Genomic DNA, 23,681 nt, shown 5'->3' on the forward strand with positions numbered 1-23,681 from the left:
TTTAGAAGAGGTCAGTATATTTTGGACTGGCCAGATACACGTACCTGAAAGGAGAAGGAGCTAACCAAGATTGGCCATTGTGATCATTATTTGTGGAACTTTTTCTTCTTTCTTTCTTTCTTTCTTTCTTTCTTTCTTTCTTTCTTTCTTTCTTTCTTTCTTTCATCTACTTGGTGGCCATCTCAGCTGATAACCCTTTTTTTTTTTTTAATATTTATTTATTTTTGACAGAGAGAGACAGAGACAGAGTGTGAGCAGGGAAGGGGCAGAGAGAGAGGGAGACAGAATCGGAAGCAGGCTCCAGGCTCCTAGTTGTTAGCACAGAGCCCGATGCGGGGCTCGAACCCATGAACCATGAGATCATGACCTGAGCCAAAGTCAGACACTCAAGTCACCCAGGGGCCCCTGATAACCCTTTTATAAAAAGACTTCTTTTCTTTTCTTGGAGTCGGGTAGACTTGTTGCCTTTAGAACCTTAGTCCTGAGTTCTCCCTCTGTATTTCTGCTATTTAGCATTTTGCCATTGGATGAGGGTGTTTTCTTTTGGTATCTAGCTGAACTAGAGTTGTGGGCAGACTCAGCTAAAACTTTTGGCTCAACCTGGTTCTGTTGCAGAGATCGTGTAACAATGCTGAAATCCCTTTAGCCCATAAGTTACAGTAAATCACCATGAACTCATTGCTTTCCATCCAGTTAACATTGCAAGGATACATTATTATATAGTTCAGCATGAACTGAGCCCAGTTCAGCACTACTTCAGGGATGGTAAAGTGGCCAGTATTAGCAGTGGCCAAATGTTAATATTATTTTCAGTGCCATTTAATGACTATCGCCACTATGATTTAGATGGGGGACGGGGGGAACCAAACCACTATGGCTTGGTTCACTAACCATACCACCATTTGGACTTGGGTATCAGCTTCAGACCTTTCAGAAAATTCTCACTTTTCAACATTTGAAATATTGTTTTGCCAAAATTGACACTTCTCCTTTCTTCACCTTCATCTATCCTGGTTTAGCTGGCATTATTTCCTTCATGGAGATTCTGGGAACTGTGGGAAGTGGTTAGCTCCAAGAGACACTTAAAACACAGTATCTAGACACCTGAGATGGGGATTAAAGCCATGCCCTGCACACCTAACCCTTTTCACTCGGCTCCCACCAGCTCATTGGATAACAGATATTACTAAATTTTTACAAGTCCTAGTTTGGCTGATTTTGTACCCTACCTGATAAGTATAGCCGGACTAAGATGAATCTAGTCTGACTCCAGATAATACCAACAACTGAACTGAAATGGTTGATGGCTAGTTGAGGCCAACATGAGAACTTTTCTGAGTTTTTTTCAGTTTTCCAGCTGCTTTTTCTTAATATTTGCAATCATCCTGCTTGTCACTGTAGACAAGAGAGGCCACTCACTGGGTAATTGGTCCCATCCTTGCTGACATCTCTTTATTAGTCACTCCTGCCCATGACTGTGCTATCACCTTTGTCATGTTTTCCAAGAGGAGGATGATAACCTCCCTAGGAACTTTTTCAGTCAAAAGGAAAGATGCTGAATAAAGTCTGAGTAGGTTACAGTTTTGCTAGTCAGAAAACGTATTGAAGCTATCCTTTCCCTTTGCTCTCTGGACATAACAGTACTGTTAGGTGAACCTTTACATATTTGGCTATGTGTCTCTTGATACCCTTTGGGTCCTGTCTCTTAAGATCAGATTTCCTGATTCTTGGTTGAAGCTGTGTTGTATCTGATATATTGAACATAAACATGGGAGTATTGGAATTGCTTTTCAGTTTCTTTAATGGTTTTGAATAAAATTGACAAGCAGTGTGGTGGGGAGAGTACATTCAGATCTTATCTGGCTAAGATAATGTTCATATAACACTCAAAGATAATAAGAATGAAATCTAAGAAAATAAGGGCTGTAAATGGGCTTTATTTCCTTTGGAAATAATACCACCAGTGAGTGCCTTTTATCAATGTCTTTTATTGAATTTAGCATATTGGATAAAACCACTGTTTCTCTTCCAGTGTGTGGTTTCTTCCTTGCCAAGTGCCAACCAGGTCCGTAAAGAATTCGCTCTTTTAAGCTTGGATTGTATGCCTGGCCAGAGGGGAGGAGAATGGTTGAGGGGAAGAAGGGATAATAAGCCCATCAGAAAGTCAAACCAGATCAAAGCAGCAGGACAAATGAGACATTGTACATCCATCCCATCCTTATTAAGAGTTTTTTTTCCTTTCTGCTCAAGTTGTAACTTTCTTTTTATTCAGGAGTTAGCTCCAAAGTAATTTTGAACGGATCAATCTTTTCTGATTCCAAATATTAGTTAATTCTTTAAGGCATTGGTTTTCAACCTTGTCTATACATTAGAATCACTAGGAGAGCCTTTCAAAATTCTGATGCCCGGGCTCCACCCCAGCACAATTAAATCACTACCTTGGAGGGGGTGAAACTTGGGCATAGTGTTTTTTTAAATGCCTCCCCACTATACACACACAGGTGGTTGACTGAATTGTGTATCTAAGGTTGAAAGCCATAGTTGATAGAAACCAATTGAAGTACTCTTGAAAAGTTTATATCTTATTCCATAAACCTCCTGTAATCAGCCTGCCTTTGCAAACTTATTTTCTGTGGCTGTTTTTTTGTTTTGTTTTGTTTTTTTATATACACATATCTACCCTGTGCTCAGTCTAATTGGACTACTCATTCTTTTTGATCCTACTATTATTCATGCTCTTTCAGCCTTTGTTCATGCTATTTGGGAAATAACCTCCCCATTTTTACTTTTTATAATCCCACATTACCACCTCTTTGAAGCTTTTCATTATCCTTCAGCCAAAAGGAGGCTCTTCCCTTCAGTACTTATCTTTTTTGCTTTAGTATATTCTGTATGGTTTTGCATTCATGTTCTATTTCTCCTGCCAGTTTGCAACGTCTGGGTTTTATTCATCTATGTATTCCCCTCACTGTCTGGCATCTTTACATTCCCCATAGTGCCTTGTATCCGGTTGACATTATAGGAGTGTTTGTTTGAATAAAAGGTGGTTTTCAGATGTCATGCTACAGATGTGTGCTATTCCAGAACCAGGGAGAAAGCAGGTGTGTAATATCTTTTCTCTTTACTTTAGACTTTCCCAGTTATTTGAATTCTTAGTTGTGATGACCTTTTTATTTATTTACACATGTTGATTTTTGGCTTGTATTCAACCATTAAGTAATTTTCAGGAACCACGTTCTAGAAATGGCTCTTTGAGGTTTGGAGTGCTCTGTAACTTAGTGCAGAGGATGCTTAGTAATGCTAGTTCTGAAGCACCTGCCTTTTCTGTCACGGTAGAAACAGAATTTTGTCATATGTCTCCATGTTTTTCAATGTAGAGTATTTTTTAGATTTTGGCAACACTGTTTCATGTATTTTTTCACTGCGAAGATAAATACTCTTTCTCAAATCCTGAAAACCAGTACAGTTTTGTTTTTTAACATAACCACACACAAAGATTTCCAAGTTTCTACCACTAAATGACAGATAATAAAGGAAACAGTGTTTTGTAGAGTAGACAAGGCATTTGGTGATTCAGAGAAGAACTTCAAATGTACAATGAGAACTAGGGAAGAGGCAAATGTGGAACCGTAGCCAAAAAAGGTGGTGCTTGCTTTTTAAACAGCGCTGGTGTGTGTGTGTGTGCGTGTGCGTGTGTGTGCGTGCGTGTGTGTTTCTTCATGCCAGCTATTTTCAGCTTCTGTTCTTCTTTAATGCTTTTGTCGTGGAAGACTGACTTCAGGGTGAATTATATCAGAGCCCTGAGGGGAGAAAAGGCCAGATTAAGACCATGTGGAATTATTTTCCTGTCACCTAGCTAATTAAGTCCATCTAATTCTCCAATAGTTAGCATCCTTTTAAATGATCTCCAAATAAATCACAGCATTTCTCCTTAGTAGTGTCAACTGTGAAAGAGATTTGAAGCACTGCATGCCTTCCTACTTCCTCCCCAGATAGGATATCTTCCTCTCCCAGCTGTTTTCTTTCTTAGGAAAGTTCTAAACTCTAAAAATCACTCTTGTTCCACCTGTAATTTTTGAAGCTTGAAATTGCTCAATACTGGTTTGGTTCCCACTTTCTCAGTGGAACAGCAGGTTTTGTAGATCAAAGCACATTTTAGTTTTTCTTTGCTTTTCTTTTTTTTTCTCCCTTAAATTTCCTTTTAAGGAAAAAATAAAACACATTCAAAACATTACTCCTTGGAGATAGAGCTTCTTGGAATATGTAAATTCTTTAAGTCCTGTTTCGGTTTGTGCCTATGTACCCCAGTGGGAAGATTGGATCTGAAACATCCCTGAGATGTCCCAGCTCCATCTTCTTTCCAAGTTTTCTCAGAACTCCCACACACCGTCAATGCCACTACTCGGTTCCCCTAGGACATATTTTCTTTGCAATCTAGAATTTCTTTAGGCTTTGGGAGTCAAGTTGAATAGCATGTATTCCTAGCAACTTGGTAGAGCTATTTACAGATTCTAAATGGGCATCTAGTACTTAGCTAAATGAACTCTACCTCTCTCTCCTCTCTCTCCTTCTCTCTTTCAGCTTGGCAGTGACCTTGGCGGGGGCATTGGAGGAAGTCCGGCAGTAAGTGCCATCCGTTTTTTTCACCATGGGATGCGCTGCCCCCTGTTTGATGCCTTTCCTATGCACACATTCTCAGGCCAGCCACCGCTGCTGTCTAGCATTGTACACCAGAACCTCTGTAGAAGCATATGAAGAGTAGAAAGTGGCATAGGGTTACTTGGAATCTTCGGAGGTGTACACCACATGTGGTGTAGGGACATCTTTAGGGATTGGCGCTCTGGTGTCTACAGAGGTCTTTGTCTTCCTGACATTAAAGAGCTAAAGGAAATGGAACCTGCCATCTTGACTAGAGAATGTTCTTACTCTTTAGCGTCATCTAGAAAGAACTTGAGAGAGTCAGCTGGACTCAGAGGGAGACTCTCCTCGTAAGTGACTGAGTTTGGGGGTATGAATATCCATCTCCCCCCAGGAGAGTTTCCTACCAGATATTTATGCCTAAATGGGAAAGTAAGACTTGTCTGCACCCAAGTGGAACTAGAACTGCTTTCTAAGTTGGATGCTTCTTCTTTCTATAGAAACAGCCTCCCCCTTCGTTAGGGTGCCTGTAGGCCTTTTGCACAGAATCATGGAAGCTAAAATTGGAAACAAACAGAAAAGATCTTGGATCACTCTGTTCCTGATCCTACTGTTTTAGTCTCTCTTGATAGAACTTCTAAAGAGTGTTTGTATATCATCAGTGATGAAAAAATAACTGTGATGATTAAAAGGATAAAGAATATACTAATTCAGCTCCTAAGAATATTATAATTATGATGTATTCTTGTTGTTTTATCAATACTACTAAAATATAGAGCAACAGGTTAAGGGCTATTAATGTGTTCTTCCTGGTCCCCCCTGCCCCTTCCCTTTTTCCCTGCAGGTGGGACAGTCGTTCATCCCATCATCAGTGCCTGCAACCTTCGCTCCTTCACCTACTCCTGCTGTGGTCAGCAGTGGTTTGAATGACCTGTTTGAACTCTCCACAGGGATAGGCATGGCACCTGGTGGATATGTGGCTCCTAAGGCTGTAAGTAAAGCAATACTTTCGTAATGAACAAGACCTGAATAACTTGGCATTTTTTGTTACTTCCACTGATAATAAATCCGAAGTTTGGGCCCTTGTCCTAGAGGATTTAAGAGGAAGATAAAAAGTGGTCTAAAATTTGACAATAAGAAGCACTGTAGCATCCTCATTAACCATTTTTATAATTAGACTTAAAATTAGAAGTATTAAATATTTGTGTTTTGTTCTTGTGTAGAAATGTTGTCTGGTTTGTCAACGCTGATGTCAGTCTAGTATAAATCCAGTTAACAATGCAACAGCAGGGTCAGGGAGGGTAGAATACACTAGAGGGGTACATATACACTAGAGGGGTAATGTTTTTACTTGTCATCCTTTCCATTCCCTGTTTCAGTTGGTATTACAGATGGATTCTACTACACTGTTGCTCACATGCAGCCTTCCTGGGTTTTAGTGTACCTTTTTAGAGTGCTGATTTGGGTTTCTGTCATTGGTGCTTTTCTAGTCTCAGCCTTGCTTAATGTCATGCTCAGACTGAAATTCAAAAAGGGAAACTCACTGTAAGTGAAGCTTACTTCACCCTTTGGTGAAGTACCATCCAGCTAGGCTCAGTCTCTTGTAATTGCCTTTCTGAGGGACAACCTGCCTGTCTGTTTCCTAAATTCTCTACCTGCTCACCTGACTCGTGGAGGATCCCTGCTACAGAAATATAGACCAGTTGTCCATTCCAGGGGTCATAACTTGATCTACGCAGCAGCTGAAGAGAGAAGCCAAAAATAGGATTTAAAACTGAACCGTAATATTTTGGCACAATACAGTAGCTTTGTTGTGAGGTTTCTGTGTTGGATATTATCCCATAGACTTTTCATTGTTGATTAAAAGATTATCTAACGCATTTTTTTTACTAACATTAAAGTAATACATACAAATGACAAATGTAAATAATGCGGAAATAACAGATGGAAAATTAAGTCTTTCTGCCCCCACTTTCTCATAGATAGCCCCTATTAACTTTTGTGTGTTCTATAAGAACATATACCTATGTCTGTGTCCTTTAACTACTAATGTCAATGGAATATACTGTTTTCCATCTTGTTTTTTCTCTGCTGTATTCTTTTGAATGTCTGTATCCACTGTATTGATGTACCACAACTTACTTAATCATTCCCCTGTTGATGGACATACAGGTTATTCCCTTAGTCCTACCACACTCCTCCCTCTTTCTTTGTCATTATAGCACTGCAGCAAACATCTTTGTGTATGTATAGTGTGGTATATATATAAATATTAAAATAGACATTCTCTGGGGCGCCTGGTTGGCTCAGTCAATTGAGCATCTGACTCTTGATTTCAGCTTAGGTCGTGATCTCACGGTTTGTGGGGGTGAGCCCTGTCCAGCTCTGTTTTGACAGTGGAGCTTGCTTAGGATTCTCTCTCGCCCTCTCTCTCTCTCTCTCTGCCCCACCCCACTTGCACTCTCTCCCTCTCTCTCAAAAAATAAATAAACATTAAAAAATAAAATAAGTATTCTCAACTTACCTTCTAAAAGGAGACTTCAAATTACATTCCCAGCAGTACAATGCAAAGTGCCACGTTGCTTATATTCTCCATTAAGGGTTATTGACTTTTAGGATTTTTGACCCTCTGATAGATGAAAAATATCTTATGGTTGTTTTGTTTTATTTTCTTCTTCTCCTTTATTTCTTTAGTGTGGCCGAATATGTTCCCAAGTTTATTCACTACCCACTGATGCTTTGGTATTTAGTCTTTGGTGGTCAGAACAATTCATGAATTTTCTGATTTTTTTTTTTTTCTTAATTAACTCTTATAGTCCAGGGGTTTCTGGGGCCAGGGGTGGGTTATGGATGAATTATATAGAAAGGATAGACATTCAAATTATTTAAACAACATCTAAGTACTATTTACCAGAAGCTATAGCAAGAGTTAAAAATCTACGTAAGACATGGTCTTTGTCCTTAAGATTACTGATAATAGTTTTGGTGATGATTAAAAGAAAAGTCTTCAAAGATACAGACATACTATTTTCATTAGTAGATTCAGTTTCTTCACTTTTAAGCCTGTTACCAAAAGTGCCAATAAAAAAAACCAAACACATTATACTCATTGGAGTTTTTCTTTTCCTTGTCTATGGAGTTGGTAGCAGTACTCAAGCAGTAAAATGACCAAGTTGAACAGAAATGGAGAAGTAGCCAGGGTTACTCATATACTGTGTGTGTGTGTGTGTGTGTGTGTGTGTGTGTGTGTGTGTGTGTTTGGTTTGGTTCTTTAATTGAGGATGATCTCAAAATTCAGAAAATATGACATTATCCAGAGCCTTTTGGATCTAACTTGATATTTATGGTATAAAAATCACCATAATTTCCTAAAGAAGCAAAATCTTAATTTAATCTTTATATATTCAAAACAAAGAGCATGAAGATAAATCTTGCGTGGTTCCATTGAGCTTTATACTGTCTTTTAGGTCTGGCTGCCTGCAGTAAAAGCTAAAGGGTTGGAGATTTCTGGAACATTTACTCACCGCCAAGGACACATCTATATGGAAATGAACTTCACCAACAAAGCTCTGCAGCATATGACAGATTTTGCAATCCAGTTTAACAAGAATAGGTAAGAAGTCTGAGTCCTTGGCTCAATCACTAAACAGCATTGTGCCTTATGTCCAACAAGAGAATGTTCCATTTAACAATACGTTAGATATGCATGTCAGAAGGGCGCCTGGGTGGCTCAGTTGGTTAAGCAGCTGACTGCCAGCTCAGGTCATGATCTCATGGTTCATGGGTTCAAGCCCCACATCAGGCTTTGTGCTGACAGCTTGGAGCCTGGAGCCTGCTTTGGATTCTATATCTCGCTCTTTTTGCCCCTTCCCTGCTCGTACTCTGTCTCTGTCTCTGTCTCTGTCTCTCTCTCTCTCTCTCTCTCTCTCTCTCTCTCAAAAATAAATAAACATTAAAAAAAACCAACTCTCATGTAGGCAAATGTTGAGTGTAGAGTGAGTGCTGGCTCTTGTGTGTCTGTTCACTTGTCAGCTTCAACTCTGGAAGCCCTGAGGAATTTTCTTGAGAAATTTATTCATATGGAATAAGGAAATCAGAACTTACTGTCTTCTTAAAGGATTCTAGGACTAGAATGTTTTTAATAAACCATTTACCAAAAAAAAAAAAAAAAAAAAATTCTAATTGAAATCCATTTATTCATTCAACAAATAATTGTTAAGCATCTATGTGCCAGACATTCCTAGGTGCTGGTGCTAAAGTAGTGAACAAAACAAATATCTGTCCAAATCCCACATTTTGGTGGGAAAAATGAACATACTTTGATTTATGTAAGATATTTGAAAGATAATAGACCTGTTAGCTGAATATATAGGCTGACAATCTGCTTTGCCTTAATAAGGAAGAGAACATGAAAATGTAAAATATTGATGTCCTGTAGTTCTGAAACATCACTGTTCATTATTAAATATTGTGGTTCAGGAAACTGCCTGCTAGACTTTGATGGCAGATTCATAAATACAAGATATTCAAACTTGTTTCTAACAAAGTAGTAATTGGACCCCATAAAGCAGATTTAATAAAATTTATTGATGGCAGCTTGCATCGGCGACTGTCTTATTTACTTCTAAGCATTTGGAAATAACTTCTATACCCTAGATTTGAAAGTTGGCACATTAGAAATCACTTAAGTGTCTAGAGAGAAAACTTTCTCAGGTTAGTTCTGTTTCCAGCTATTTTCAGGGAGCTGGCCAGGTTAAAAGCCAAGGCTGATGGACAGATCTGTTGTAATAATGGCAGTCTGCATAGCCTATCTTCATACTCATATCTATTTGTGTTTGCTTTTTTTTTAAGTCTGATATTGAGAAAACCTTATATCTTTGTTGATGGTTCTGCTTCTTTTTTTTAAATAAAATTCCATTAGTCCCTGTTTTCTGTGAAGATAGTCTCTTGATTTCCTACTGTAACATATCTATTCTGCCCCCCACATTGCCTAATGTCAATAGTACTATCTCTCTTTGGATTTACTTTTGTACCTGAAGTATACTTAAAATTCTACTACTTGATTTGTCATCTTTGAAGTCCATTTATGACAGATGAGAGATGAGGCCAAGAGTTTATTTTTCTTTTTTCTACACACTTAACCCTCTCCCCCCCCCCCCCCCTTTTTTTTTTGTTTTAACCTTTATCCCCGTCTTTGTTTTGGCTTGGATTTGTGCTTACTGCCAGTCCTTTTATTTAAGTTGTCCTTTCTTGAAGACATGTCCTTTCTTGAGGTATGTTCCTCAAAGGGGGCTCATGTAAACAGCAGTCCTGTGAATTAGACAGTCTTTTGTGGTTAAAACTATGACCTTTATCCTTGAAAGTCCTTGACTCAAATTCTTTGTTTCACTCCCTTGTCTTTTGTCATTGAATATTCCTGTGGAAAAGTCTATGGCCAGCCTCATTTTTCCCCATGTTAGTGTGTAAGTGATGACATCATTTTGCCTGGCTGCCCAAAATTTTGATGTCCAATAATTTTATTAGGATATTCCCAATATTAACCAATCTTTGTCAGTTTTTCCTGGAATAAGGTGTGCCTATTCCATGTGTACATCCAAGTCCTTTACTTCAAGAAAATTTTTAGGGTTATATGTTTAAATTTTTATACTGTTCCATTGTTTAGATTTTCCTTTTTGGAGAACTATGTTTTTATTAACTCTTTTTTGTCTATCTTTTATAAATGCTTTTTTCCTAATTTTTTCTTCTGTATAAATATATATATATATATTTCATGACTTTTTTTTATTCATAACCCGAACGCTATTATCGTACCAAAATTTTCTTTATATCATTAAATTCTTTAATATTATTAAACATCCAATCAGTGGGTTTTTATGGTGGTGTAATGTTCTTGCACAGTTTGCTTTGTCTGAACAGGGTTCCTAATAAGGTCCCCATACATGCCAATTGGTTGATTGTGTCTTGTCTCTCCAGACCTATAGGTTTCTCTTCTCTCTTTTTTTCTTGAATCTATTTGTAGAAGAAATTACATATTTTTATTTGTGGAGTTTTCCACAATCTAGGTTTTGCTGATACATCTGTAAATTGGAGGCAGATATATAGGCTTGATCAGATTTAGACTTGATCTTCTGGCAAGATTGCTACATGGATGGCGGTGATTTTATTCTCTATGTCTCTTACTGTGTTTACCATGGTGTCTCTTGTTCTTTGTAACTCTCCCTAGCACTGTAATTGTATTTTTTTCTGTAATTTTTTATAAGTGAAGAAGTCGTCTCCATCTTTTCTTTTGCTTAGCATAATGCTTTGTGATGTATCAGTAGTCTGTCCATTTTATTGCTGAGTGGTATCCATTGAGGAGTGTACCACAATTTGTTTACCTTTTACCAGTTGGTGGAATTTAGGGTTGTTTCCAGTTTTATATTTTATGATTAAGGTTGCTTTGACTATTTCATATACAAGACTTTGGTGGATGTATGTTTTCAGTTTTCCTGGGGAATTACCTAGCAGTGGTATTGCAGGGTCATATGGTAAGTGTGAGAATTTTAGCTATTCTATATCCTTACCAATTTTAGCCATTCTTACGGATTTATAGTAACTTGCATGTAATTTATTTCTCATTTTAATTTTCATTCCCCTGGCCCCATCGATTGAGTGTCTGACTCTTGATCTCAGTTCAGGTCTTGATCTCAGGGTCGTGAGTTCAAGCCCCACGTTGGGCTCTGTGCTGGGCATGAAGCCTACTTTAAAAAAAAAATTTTTTTTTTTTTTTTTTTTGCATTCCCCTAATGACTAATGATATTGAGCAGTTTTTTTCATCAGCGTATTGACCATTCTTATCTTCTTTAGTGAAATATCTGCTCAGATCTTTCTTTTTTAGTTGTTTTATTATCAAGTAGTATAAGTCTTTGTATATTCTAGATACAAGTCCTTTATCAGATATATGTCTTGCATATACTTTTTGTGGCTTTATTTTCTTAACTGTCTTTCAAAAAGCAAAAGTTTTTTATTGCTTATACTTTTTGTGTTTTTAAGAAATCTTTGTCTGATCCATGGTTACAAAGGTGGTTTCTTTCTGTGTTTTTTTTTTTTTTCATAGAAATGTTCTAGATTTAGCTTCTACATTAACTTCTGTTATCCATTTTGAGATAATTTTTAATGGTGTAAAAGTAAGAGTCAAAGTAAACTTTGTTTTCCATAATAACCCTTGAAATCAGATACTATAAACTGTCTTTGTTCTTTTTCAAAACTGTTTTGGCTATTCTAGGTCCTTTGCCTGCTGGGATTTTGATTGAGAGTGCAGTAAATATGCAGATCAATTTGGCAGAGAATTGACTTCAAACAGTATTGAGTTCTAATCCATCAGCTTGGTTTATGTATTTACTTAGATCGTCTTTAATGTCTGTCTGCACTGTTTATAATTTCTCATGTATACCTCTTGCACATCTGTTGTCAGATTTAAGTATTTCATGGTTTTGATGTTGTAAATAGCATTCTTTTCATCTTAATATTTGTTTCTTACTGGTATATAGAAGTAGAATTGATTTTTGTATATTGAAGTCATATCTTGCAACTTTGTTACACTTTTTTTTATTCTTTTCTGAGTTTTATTGACTCTCCTTTACCTTCTCCTGCTGTCTGGCCATCTCTTCCCCAGGTGCTTCCTTCACTATTGTGTCCTCCTTTGGTAGCTGCAGTTGCTTTATTAAGTCTGTTTTCCCCTTAACTTCCTGTATAAATGTTTCATAATTTCCATTGTTTTTACGGCAAATCATTTTCAAGTATGTTTTGTTTGTCAATAAGGAAGTTTGTACTGCTGTTTTTCCACTTTTATGTAATAGTGTCTTTGAATGTGTGCTGTGCTTACACCATTTTGATACTCCTTTTTTAATGAGTTGGAACTTGTAAGACTAGCTTAGCAGGAGACTCCTGTAGATGAGGAAGATAAGCCAGGGTCATTTTTTAGGCTTTGCTGCTCAGAGACTCTCCCTCTTTACTGCCGTGTGGCTACAACTCCTTTACCTCTCAGAACCTGACTTTATTAAAGTATACTTTTTATTTCAATCCTGAGCTCTACAGATTTCCTTATTGGTCTCTACCTCTGTCTTCTAAGGTATCTGTTTCCCCTTTAGAAGGTAGTGCTTTTTTTTTTTTTTTTTTTTTTTTTTTTTTTTTAATGTTTATTCATTTTTGAGGAAGAGAGCATGAGCAGGGAAGGGGGAGAGAGAGAGAAAGGGACAGAGGATCTGAAGCAGGCTCTGCCCTGACAGCAGCAAGCCCAGTGGGGGACTCGAACTCACGAACCTGGAGATCATGACCTGAGCCAAAGTAGGAAGCTCAACCAGCTGAGCCACCCAAGTGCCCCTGAAGGTGTTGCTTTTTTGAGCTCTATCACCTCCAGGCCCCACTGGGGATTTTCCACCTTCTTTCTTCATCTCACCTCTGTGTTGTTTCCTGTTTGATCTTTGGCCTACTCACAGCACTTGGCACCAGAATGGGTGGGGGGGGTCTCTTCTGAGAATGGGTATTTCCCATCAGTATGTGAGGCCTGCTACCTACCACTAGTTGCCTCTGAACTTGTTGTGCGTTTGCACTGCACCTTTCTCTCTCTCACTGGTTCTGCTCATCTTGTGTGCTTTGGCCACACTTTAATATAATTGGGAATTTGTAGGTTTTCTCTAGCTTATAATTTTGCAGAAGATGAAGCTGTAGATTAGTAAGGAATTTTTTCCTCCTTTGTTTCTTCTATATCATTTCTAAGAAGAGCATTTAGAAGATTAGGTTGATGGCATGTTTCTATCCTGATACTGCTTTCTTGACAGAGTTTGCTGACCATGAGAGCAAGATCATAAGAGCAGAATGGCTTTTTGATCTACAAATGTTACACCAAAATGAGTGATGTGTATTCTCAGGATCACTTTATTATTACATTTTGATATTCTAAAGCATAGTTTAGGAAAAAGAGAGTGTTTCTTCTGCCATCCTGTGACTCTTGAAAGATGTTAACTATGTAAGCTCTGTATTTATTTTATATAATCTTAAGTGTTCTTTCCCCTAAGAATTATCTAAGAAAAGATATTTAAAAAAAAAAAAGAGAAACAGAGACTTATTAAATCTGTCCCTCTAGTTGTGTGAAAACATAAGAAACTAACAAAGTAATTCTGTACTTATGTTTTCTCCTTCCTCAAATCCATTTCATGGGAAACAAGGGTTATATTGTAATCAGTGTTATAGGAAATTACAATTGAGCACCTTGGTTCCTGCTATTCCTTCCATTTAATTTTTTTTTTTTTTTTAATTATGTTTTCAAGGCATCTGGGTGGCTCAGTTGGTTAAGTGTCTGACTCTTGGTTTTGTCTCAGGTCATGACCTCATAATTCATGAGATTGAGCCCCACATCAGGCTCTGTGCTGACAGCATGGAGCCTGCTTGGGATTCTCTCTGCCCCTCCCCTGCTGTCTCTCTCTCTCTCAAAATAAATAAATAAATAAATAAACTTAAAAATTAAAAATATGTTTTCTTGATATGGAGTAAAGAGCCACTGGAACCCAAAGATGTGCCTAAATCCTGCCTCCTGGTTAACCTCTGGGATTTCTTCATTCTCTTTCCTAGCTTTGGTGTCATCCCCAGCACTCCTCTGGCCATCCATACACCACTGATGCCAAACCAGAGCATTGATGTCTCCCTGCCTCTCAACACCTTGGGCCCAGTCATGAAAATGGAGCCTCTGAATAACCTCCAGGTTAGAGTTTTACTTCACTCAGGGATGAACTTGATTATCTTCCCAATTTTATTTCATTTATATATAACACAACTCCTCTCTCTTCCTTATATTAGGTTTGGTCATGGAATGTTCAGGTTTGAAACAACTATGGAGAAGAGTTTTATTTTTTATTTAAAAGAAAAACGCGTCAGAGCAGTGCCTGGCTGACTCAGTCAGTAGAACATGCAACTCTTGATCTTGGGGTCATGAGTTCAAGCTCCACATTGGGCATAGAGTTTATTTTGTTTTATTTTTTTTTTTAATTTTTTTTTTTAACGTTTATTTATTTTTGAGACAGAGAGAGACAGAGCATGAATGGGGGAGAGTCAGAGAGAGGGAGACACAGAATCTGAAACAGGCTCCAGGCTCCGAGCTGTCAGCACAGAGCCCGATGCGGGGCTCGAACTCACGGACCGCGAGATCATTACTTGAGCCGAAGTCGGCCACCCAACCGACTGAGCCACCCAGGTGCCCCTGGAGTTTAAACATAAAAACAGATTTTTAAAAAGTCCTACATTGACATAGGAAGTTATTCATTATTTTGCTCAACAAACATTTAGAAACTTTTTAAGATCTTATTTACAAACTTTTTTTCTTAAGACTTTTGTAGTGAATTTGTCATTTATATGAGAAAAAATTTCAGTAGAGATTTATATAGAGGTTATCTTTGAGCACACAACCAAAATATAGTTATCTGGATTTAAAGACACCCCCCCCCCATTAGCACATAACTATGCTAAGTAGCATCTTACAGAAGCTCAGAATTTTATCAGGTCTACAAGAGCCTCTCAATCTTGAAAATATTGAATTTTTTAGAATGCTTAAGTACTAGCTGAGAGTTTCATTCAGTTTTCATCTGTTTTGAATTTCTCTTTGAAATATAAGCCTTCTGGAGTTCAAGAAACATGAAGGCACAGTAGTAAGCTTGTAAGCTAAAGTGTGGCAGTGTTGAAGGGTTATTAATACAGATATAAGCCCTAGGTGTTGGGGATTTGTAAATGCCCACAAGGACAAGAGAGACAGTCTTGGGCCCACCAGAGATGGGGAACTCTAGCTGATCTCTGCACAGAGCTGATACCCTGGAAGGGGAACTCCCTCAGTGAAAGGGGACTGGGAAAAGTGTTTCCACTAAGGCAGGTGATGGAAAAGTATCTCTCTGACCAGCGTTCTGGGTGCCCTCTTATGACAAATCCATGGCCCAGTATTTTGCTATACATGGCGTAATATACGGGCGTGTAGTCCAAATATAAAAGCTATTTGGTGAAGTGTTCTCCAAACCAATAAATGAATGTAACATTGGCCCAGGACTGGTGAAACCCAGGGTACCTGGAACAAGCAAATACAAAGCAATCATTTTGCAAGAGCTCTAAACTTCAGGGCCATCAGGACTCCCACCTGAAAAGAAACTGTCTATTGACAATGAGTTCACAAATTGAACCATAAAAAGAGGGAAAGGTGTACTGTGAGAGACAGAAGTCACAACAAAGCAGAGGACAAGTATTCCTCTTCCACCAAGAACTTGAAATGAATAGTCTGGATGAGACTAAAAATATAAAATATGTTGGAAATGATGAAAGAAAAATATCAACCTTCCACTTCCCAGTCAGGACAGGTGAGATAGCATTGCTCAGTGTTTCTGGAAACACCAGTGTGAGACCTACTACTGAGACACCAGCAGCAGAATTACTTGGAGTTAAAACCCATGTTCTTCTGTAATTTAAATACCAGCGCACCAAGCCTGTTCGCAGGTTCACTACCTCAGTGCCACAGTTAGTTGATGCCTCTTTCTCAGCAAAGGGTATAATGATTCAGAGCAAAGATGAGTGAGTCATGATAGAACTTGGCTCAGACTAGAAGAACAAAACAAGACTTACTGTGCAGATGGAGCTGGCTGTTACTATGACGAGAGCAGTGTGTTAAGGGGCTTTTCCAGCACAGAATCCTGAAGTAAGGAACTAACCCAAATCTCCATCTGCTCCCTTTCCATTGAAACCTAACCTCCTGTTGGCCCATAGAGCCTCCAGCATAATATTTGAGGACAGTCGGCAAGAATGCTTTACTTTAGGAGTAGGATAGGGAATTTGGGTCACAGAAACCAGGGCAAATTTTCTGCTCTTAGAACAAAAAGGAAACAATAAAGAAATGAATGTCAGTTTACTTTCCTATTTGTATTTCCATTTTTCATTCAGTGAAATGAACATCTGGAATAACGAACCCTCATAAGAGCAGTTGATTCTTAGTCCAAATCCCTCCCTCAAAAGTGTTGATTAGGACTTATAAGTATTTGTTTTTGCAAACCTGAAGTTATAAGCAAATATTTAAAAAGTTTCCATCTAAGTAGAGTATAACAAAGCATCTCAGCTTTCTCTAGGAGAAAAGAAAAATTACATCTGTAGTCAAGTACTTATTGTTGGAGTTTTCTCCATGGTTGTCTTCCTTCATGGATGTCATAATTATCGCTGTTTTCTCATTAATTGGCATTTCCCAGTGGAGAAGATAAGTAAAAACTTAAAAGAGAAAAACTTTTTTCCCTATGAGCAGCTCTATTTAATGTCTGCTGGTGGGAGTTGAAAGTTATGGCTAGTTTTAAGGTGGGTGGGTTTCTGTAGATTTCAGCTTCCATTCTGCCCTTGTCCCAGTATAAACAAAAAGAATCCAGTATTAACTCCAACAAATTTAGATCATGAAGATCTAGGATAAAGCCAGATAAAAATTGATTGACATTTAAACATTATATTTGCATAAGTGTTTAAATTCAAGAACTCATGTAGGAAAATTAGTACTTTTCTACACTTTAGACTATAAAATCAGAAAGAAAAAACGTTTGGGGTTGGAGGAAACGAAATTTTGAATGCAGTGTGGGTTTAACTATTTTGGCTGATTTGATATCAATATATAGGACAAATAAACCCAGCTGCCAGAACTTAATGTAGCACTTAGTACAAAAACTTTTCATTGTAATGCTCATCAGACTACTTACTTACAGCCTGTCTGAAACACTATTGAAAGGTTGAAAAGACACTGTTACTGTTCCCTCCTAAAATATAAAATAGATTATACCTTAGAGACAAGAATTAAATACCTAGTAGAGGTGTGAGCCTAGAAAATGTCTCCTACTGCACTGATGTTGTTAAAACCTTCATGAATCCAACTTATAAGTATTACACAAAGTAAAGTTTAGCTTGCCTCTGCTGGGATTCTTTTGAGTTTATTTATATCATACAATTATATTCTTTGAAAAAGAGACTTGGGGCACGTGGGTGGCTCAGTCGGTTGGGCGTCCGACTTCGGCTCTGGTCATGATCTCACGGTCTGTGAGTTCAAGCCCCGCATCGGGCTCTGTGCTGACAGCTCAGAGCCTGGAGCCTGTTTCCAGTCCTGTGTCTCCCTCTCTCTCTGCCCCTCCCCCACTCTCACTTTGTCTCACTCTCTCAAAAATAAATAAATATATAAAAAAAATTAAAAAAAAAAAAAAAGAGAGACTTGATTCCCTCTATTTAAATGAAACCAAAACACTAGCAAATGTCTAAATGAATTATTTCTAAATGAGTCTTCTCTGACATCCTTGACCTTCATTTCATCTGTGTTAGTTGCTTAGAAACATTTTCCCAATATACTTCTTCAAACTTGACACCTGGCAGGCTACTGCTTCAAGTCAGTGTCTGCAAAAAGACAATAGACTTACAGCGTCACATGTATTCATTCTGGTATTTGCACAGATGCTGCAGAGTTCTCACAGCTGCTTGGCTTCCCTTCCCACTGGGCTATAAACTCTTATGGGATCATTGGTAGCACCATTCTTTCAAGTTTTAATTTTGTCAGGGTTATAAAAACAGTTTAAAGAGTCAACTGGTTCTATAGTTAATTAAGAAAAACCCAGTCTCCAGCCTTCTCGCCCCGACATGACCCCCAATTTCTCTTTCCACAGAGTCCATCCCTCTCGCCTCTTTCAGTTGATACCTTTTGCATTTACTTCTGTATGTCTGAATAACATGCTTCTATTGTGACTTCTGAATTTTTCCGTTTTAGGTGTTCCTGTACATCTTTCCCCACTCACTGACATTATCTTCATGCCAATTTCCTCTCCTTCTATTTTCCCTCCTATTCTGCTAGCTCAGAATTTGCTTTAATCAGAGCCCAGTGTTTACATTATTATTGCTGTACTTCAGAGCAGAGCTATAAAGGATAATTATTTTTTTCTCCATAAAACTTTTTATAAGTAGTTAGTTGCATGCTTACATGTTAATACCTGTCTCTTCTTGTTTGCTTAATTTTTAAGTTTATGTATTTTGAGAGAGCCTGTGCATGAGCAGGGGAGGGGCAGAGAGAGAGGGGGAGAGAGAGAATCCCAAGTAGGCTCTGTGCAAAGCAGATCCCAGTGTGGGGCTTGATCCCACAAACCTTGAGATCATGACCTGAGCCAAAATCAGGAGTCAGATACTCAACTGACTGAGCCAACCAGGTGCCCCAGTTTTTTGTGTTTTTAACTATAATTCAGTCCCAACTTCCAATGAAGTCAGAGCCTTCAAACACAGTTTATCACTTTTCACTTTATTGAGGGTCCCCTCTGGAGTTTTCTGACTTGCTCCATTCTGGACTGGTTTTCTTTTATGTGTGAAACATGACTGTGATCCTGGGAACTCCCTTCATCACTATTCCACGGTTCATTGCCTTCACCTCTCTTCTGTGTTGGGTCTCCTTACTGTATTTTTCTTTTCTTTGTTTACTCCCTCATTTTGATGGAAAACATCCTCCAGTATCTTCCGAGAATGGTACATGGAGAATAAAGGTTTTAAAGTTTCACGTGTTTTACGGTGTCTTTATACTTTTTGACAATTACTGTATAACATTCTAGGTTACAAATCACTTTCCTCCTAGTGTGATGCCATTCTAATTCTGCGCTGTTGTTTCTTATTGACAACTTGTATTATTCTTTATCCGTCATGTTCTGAAAGTTAACAGTGATATGCCTGAAGAGGTATGAGTCCCTTTTCACCCATTGTACCAGGTACTCATTGGGCTTTTTCGAAGTGGAAACTTGAGGCCCAAATTCTGGGTGGTTTTTTGTTTGTTTGTTTGTTTGTTTGTTTGTTTTTTAACTTTTATAGATCTCCCATTATTTGCTTGCCATTTAGATGTTGACCCTTCAGGGAAAATCCCTGTTTTTCCCTCCTATTTTCCATCTCTTTCTCATTTTGCTTTACTTTCTAAAAACTTTTTATGGAAAATTGTTAACATTACAAAAGTAAACGGAATAGTGTAATGATATGTATGCCATACCTGTCATTCAGTAATTATCAATCCACGGTTAATATTGTTTCATCTATACCCCTATCCCCAGCCCTACTCCATATTATTTTGAGAAAATATCGACATAGCATTTCATTTGTAAATATTTCAGTATATAAATTTAAAAAAAAGAGTCTCTTTTTAAAAAATATAACCACAGTAACTTGTTCACATTAAAAAATTAACAAGAATTCCTTAACATCAAATACCCAGTGTTCAGGTTTCTAATTATCTCAGCACCTTAACCTTTTTGTTTTTCTCATTACTGTTTGTTTGAATCAGTAAAGTGCACATATTATGATGGCTTGATATCTCATAACTCTCTTTAATGTGTACTTATTTTGAGAGAGAGAGAGCAAACAGGGGAGGGGCAGAGAGTGAGGGAGACACAGAATCCGAAACAGGCTCCAGGCTCTGAGCTGTCAGCACAGAGCCTGACACGGGGCTCAAACTTACAAGCCACGAGATCATGACTTGAGCCGAAGTTGGATGCTTAACCACCCAGTCCATCCCAAGCCACCCAGGCCCTCCTCTCATAACTCTCTTTAGCTACAGTGTTCAGTAAGGTAGCCACTAGCCACATGTGGCTTTTTAAATTAAAATAAAATTAAATAAAATAAAATTTTCATTTCCTCAGATGGATTAGCCACATTTCAAATGCACGTGTGGCTAGTGGTTACTAGGTTGGGCATTGCAAAAGCAGAACTTTCCCATCTTTGCAGAAAGTTTTCTTGGTCAGTGCTGATCTGTGGGTTCCCTCTCTTTTTTTTTTATCTTTGGTTTTCAGCAGTTTAACCATTACGTACCTAAGTGTTTTCCTTATATTTATCTGGTTAGGGGTTAATTGATTGTCTTGGGTCTGTAAGTTGATTGTTTCTCCCAAATTTGCCATCATTTCTTCAAAGTTTTCCTGCCCCATTGTGTGTCTCCTCCCTCTGGCACTCCAGCTACACAAATGTTAGACCACTTAATATCGTCCCTCAGATCATTGAGGCTGTTCTTTTTATCATCTTTCTCTGTTCTTCAGATTAAATAATTCCTATTGATCTGTTTTCAAGTCTATTGACTCTTTCTTCTGTAGGCTACAATCTTCTATTACTTCATGCAGTATAATTTTCTTCTCAGATAACATACTTTTTAATTCTAGGATTTCCATTTGGTTCTTGGCTAAAATTCCCCATTTGTCCACTCAGAAGTACAACTGGAGAAGCCTGTTTCACACCATACCCTCCTTCATCCCATCTCTACCCTTTGGCCATCCCTTGGGCCTAAGGGTATGCTAACTGACCCTCAGCAAAAGTGATAGAAGTTCTCAAACAGGCCCTGGAAACAGTGTTGGGTCTGTCTGCCAGGAAATTCTGTGTGTTCTATCTGCGTATATCTCTTTGGTCCTGAGAATTCTTCTATCCATTGGTTGCAGGGAGGCCACAGGAGGATCAGAGTATGGCTTTCTAAACCAGGAGATCCAGGGCTGGACCACCAGTTTATTCATCACTGAGGGCAGCTGGAATCCTCTATGTCAGTACTTCCACATCTTTTTTCTTGGGCTGGCTTAATTCTTCCCGAAATTATCTTTGACTCTCTTGTCTAGAATATAAAGGCTTTCTGCCAGCATTCTGGAAGCTAAATTAGGAAAGATGGCTGAAGAGTCTCAGCATTCATTATGCATAAATTCGCTGAATTCATCACCCCTATTAAAGAATTAATCTTTAGTTTTTCGCAAGGGTTGAGGGCCTAAGGTAGCTTAGAATGGTGGTGGGGATCTCAGACTCCCAACAGCACCTTAAGCCTGTTTCTTTTAACACCGTCTATCCACAGTCCCCTCCATACATTTCTAGAGGTGTTGCCAGTCCTGAGCCTTTGAGAATTCTGTGGTGGTGTTGCTAATGCATGTATTTTACACTACCGAGATTTTCTTGCTCCCCAGTCTTTATAATTTATACCTTTAATTTTTTTCTTTAATTATGACAGAATTTCTTCCAGGAGAAAGAAAATTTGTAATTTTCAGTCTGTTGTCTTTACCTGAAAGTCTGATAACACCTTTATAAAAATTCTTCTTTCTATAGTAGTTACAATTAGGAGCCTTGGAGGTAAACCTATATATGGTTTTTGTTATCAACCTATTGCTTTTAAACCCTACATAAGCATTGTTTGATAGCAGAATGAATACTAATTAGGGAAAATGTCTCTGGTTTTTTTTCTTTGAATGTCTCTTCTAAAACAACTTCTATTCATTTTACCCTTGGAGTGATTAGGGGAGAATGTGCTGAAGAGCCTAGCTCCAGAGAACACAATCTTACAGTCCTATTTATTCATATCTTTAAGATCTTTGTCAGCCAAAAGGGTTGTTTTTTTTTTTTTTTTTTTTGCGCCAGTGTATGGCCCTGAGAAAATTCTGTCCCTTGCTACTCCTACATTGCAGTTCCAGCCTGTGAGACAATCAGTTGCAGATGGTGCCTGTCCCTGATATTTCATGGCTTACATATGTCAGTTCACACTCAGAAAGCCCATAGCTGTAGCTATTGTACCAAAAAAACTGGTAAATGCTTCCAAATGGAAGACCTTTTCAGCAGCTTCCATCAAATGAAGCTAACCAGCTTGGCATTTGCTGATTTTTCTTGACTGTCGTGCAAGCCAAACAAGTTCAGTGTTAAAAAACTTCTTTGGTCTTCCAGGATCCACAATTGAGGACTCTGCACGCTGATTGCTTTTATGGGACTACATGCTGCTTGAATAGCTGTTGAGTCCTTGAAGTGGTGGATTTTATGGGAACTATAAGAGGTTCCAAGGCCGGACAGATAGATCCAATGCTGAAAATAACCTCTGTAGACAGGACGGAACCTGAAATGTTCCATTAACAATATGTAGGTCATGGAGTCTTGGTTATGAAAGATGAAAACATTTTACTACCAAAGAGAAGAGAAAATTACTTTCTGTGATTGCTGCTTCAAATTTTTTTTCTAATCTTTATTTATTTTTGAGAGAGAGAGACAGAGTGCGAGCGGGGGAGGAACAGAGAGAGAGGAAGACACAGAATCCGAAGCAGGCTCCAGGCTCTGAGCTGTCAGCACAGAGCCCAACACGGGTGTCAAACTCACAAACCGTGAGATCATGACCTGAGCCAAAGTCGGATGCTTAACTGACTGAGTCACCCAGGTGCCCCTTTGCTGCTTCAAATTTGATTCATTTTTCATGTCTCATCTGAGAAATTAGACTATCTTTCATACTAGATACTGCTTTTTTACTAGGTTATCCTTACTGAGAATACTCCTTATCCTTTTCATCAAGATAATCAAGACTCTACTAGGCAATATCTTTTGTCTTTCTAAAATAATCAGCACTCAACAACTGGCTTATGGGACTCTCTTTTAGGATATACTTATTAATAGCAACTGCCCTGCTTGAATAACCACCCATAAGCAGTAGCCAGGAATTCTGTACCCAGATAAGCAGAGGTGGTCCAAAGCATCATAAATCTGGCATCAGTGGCAGGACACAGTTGTTCCTGAAATTCAGAATTCAGTTCTGAAAACACCCAGGCTTGTGACCTAGTTCCTCATAAAGAAGGGTCTCTCAGATCAGATTACTAAAGTAGCTGAAGCCCATGCTGCAGATCTTCAGCAAAAAATGAATTTCATAACGTAGTTCTAAAGTGGTAATAAAAATGATTTGTGGGTTTTCATCTATTAAAATCCCAGCCATCTTTATATCACGATGGTAAGTTAGGAGTTGATGATGAAAAATGGAATCAATTTTGTGGCTTTGGTTTGATAAATAATTAGAAAGTAGATTTAACAATGTGATCTTTATGCAGTAGGGGACTTTGAATTCTGAGTAAAAAGTAGGCACCTCTTTCTAGTCCCTATGTTCTCATTATGGCTGATAATTTATGCAAAGCCATACAGTACGTTGTGGGTTGAAATTAAAGAGAGTTTACTCTGATTTTTCTGAGCTGGATTGAAGCCCACTCAAGAGCCATATCCTGCCCTCATTC

The 23,681-nt window shown here is 38.3% G+C and overlaps 1 protein-coding gene across 5 annotated transcripts in view; it reads left to right on the forward strand.

Annotated features, from left to right (window-relative positions):
• AP2B1 (adaptor related protein complex 2 subunit beta 1) overlaps positions 1 to 23,681 on the forward strand; it is a 133,587-nt gene that overhangs the window by 84,350 nt on the left and 25,556 nt on the right. For 4 of the 5 annotated variants that reach the window (XM_042916404.1, XM_042916403.1, XM_042916401.1 and 1 more), the window contains exons 15-18: positions 4,582 to 4,623; positions 5,483 to 5,629; positions 8,106 to 8,251; positions 14,248 to 14,377. In XM_042916404.1, coding sequence (XP_042772338.1) covers positions 4,582 to 4,623; positions 5,483 to 5,629; positions 8,106 to 8,251; positions 14,248 to 14,377 — 465 coding nt within the window. The remainder of the gene's footprint in view (positions 1 to 4,581; positions 4,624 to 5,482; positions 5,630 to 8,105; positions 8,252 to 14,247; positions 14,378 to 23,681) is intronic. The other variant, XM_042916405.1, reaches the window with a different exon arrangement.

This window comes from Panthera leo, chromosome E1 (genome assembly GCF_018350215.1).
Source record: "Panthera leo isolate Ple1 chromosome E1, P.leo_Ple1_pat1.1, whole genome shotgun sequence".
Taxonomy (NCBI): Eukaryota; Metazoa; Chordata; class Mammalia; order Carnivora; family Felidae; genus Panthera; species Panthera leo.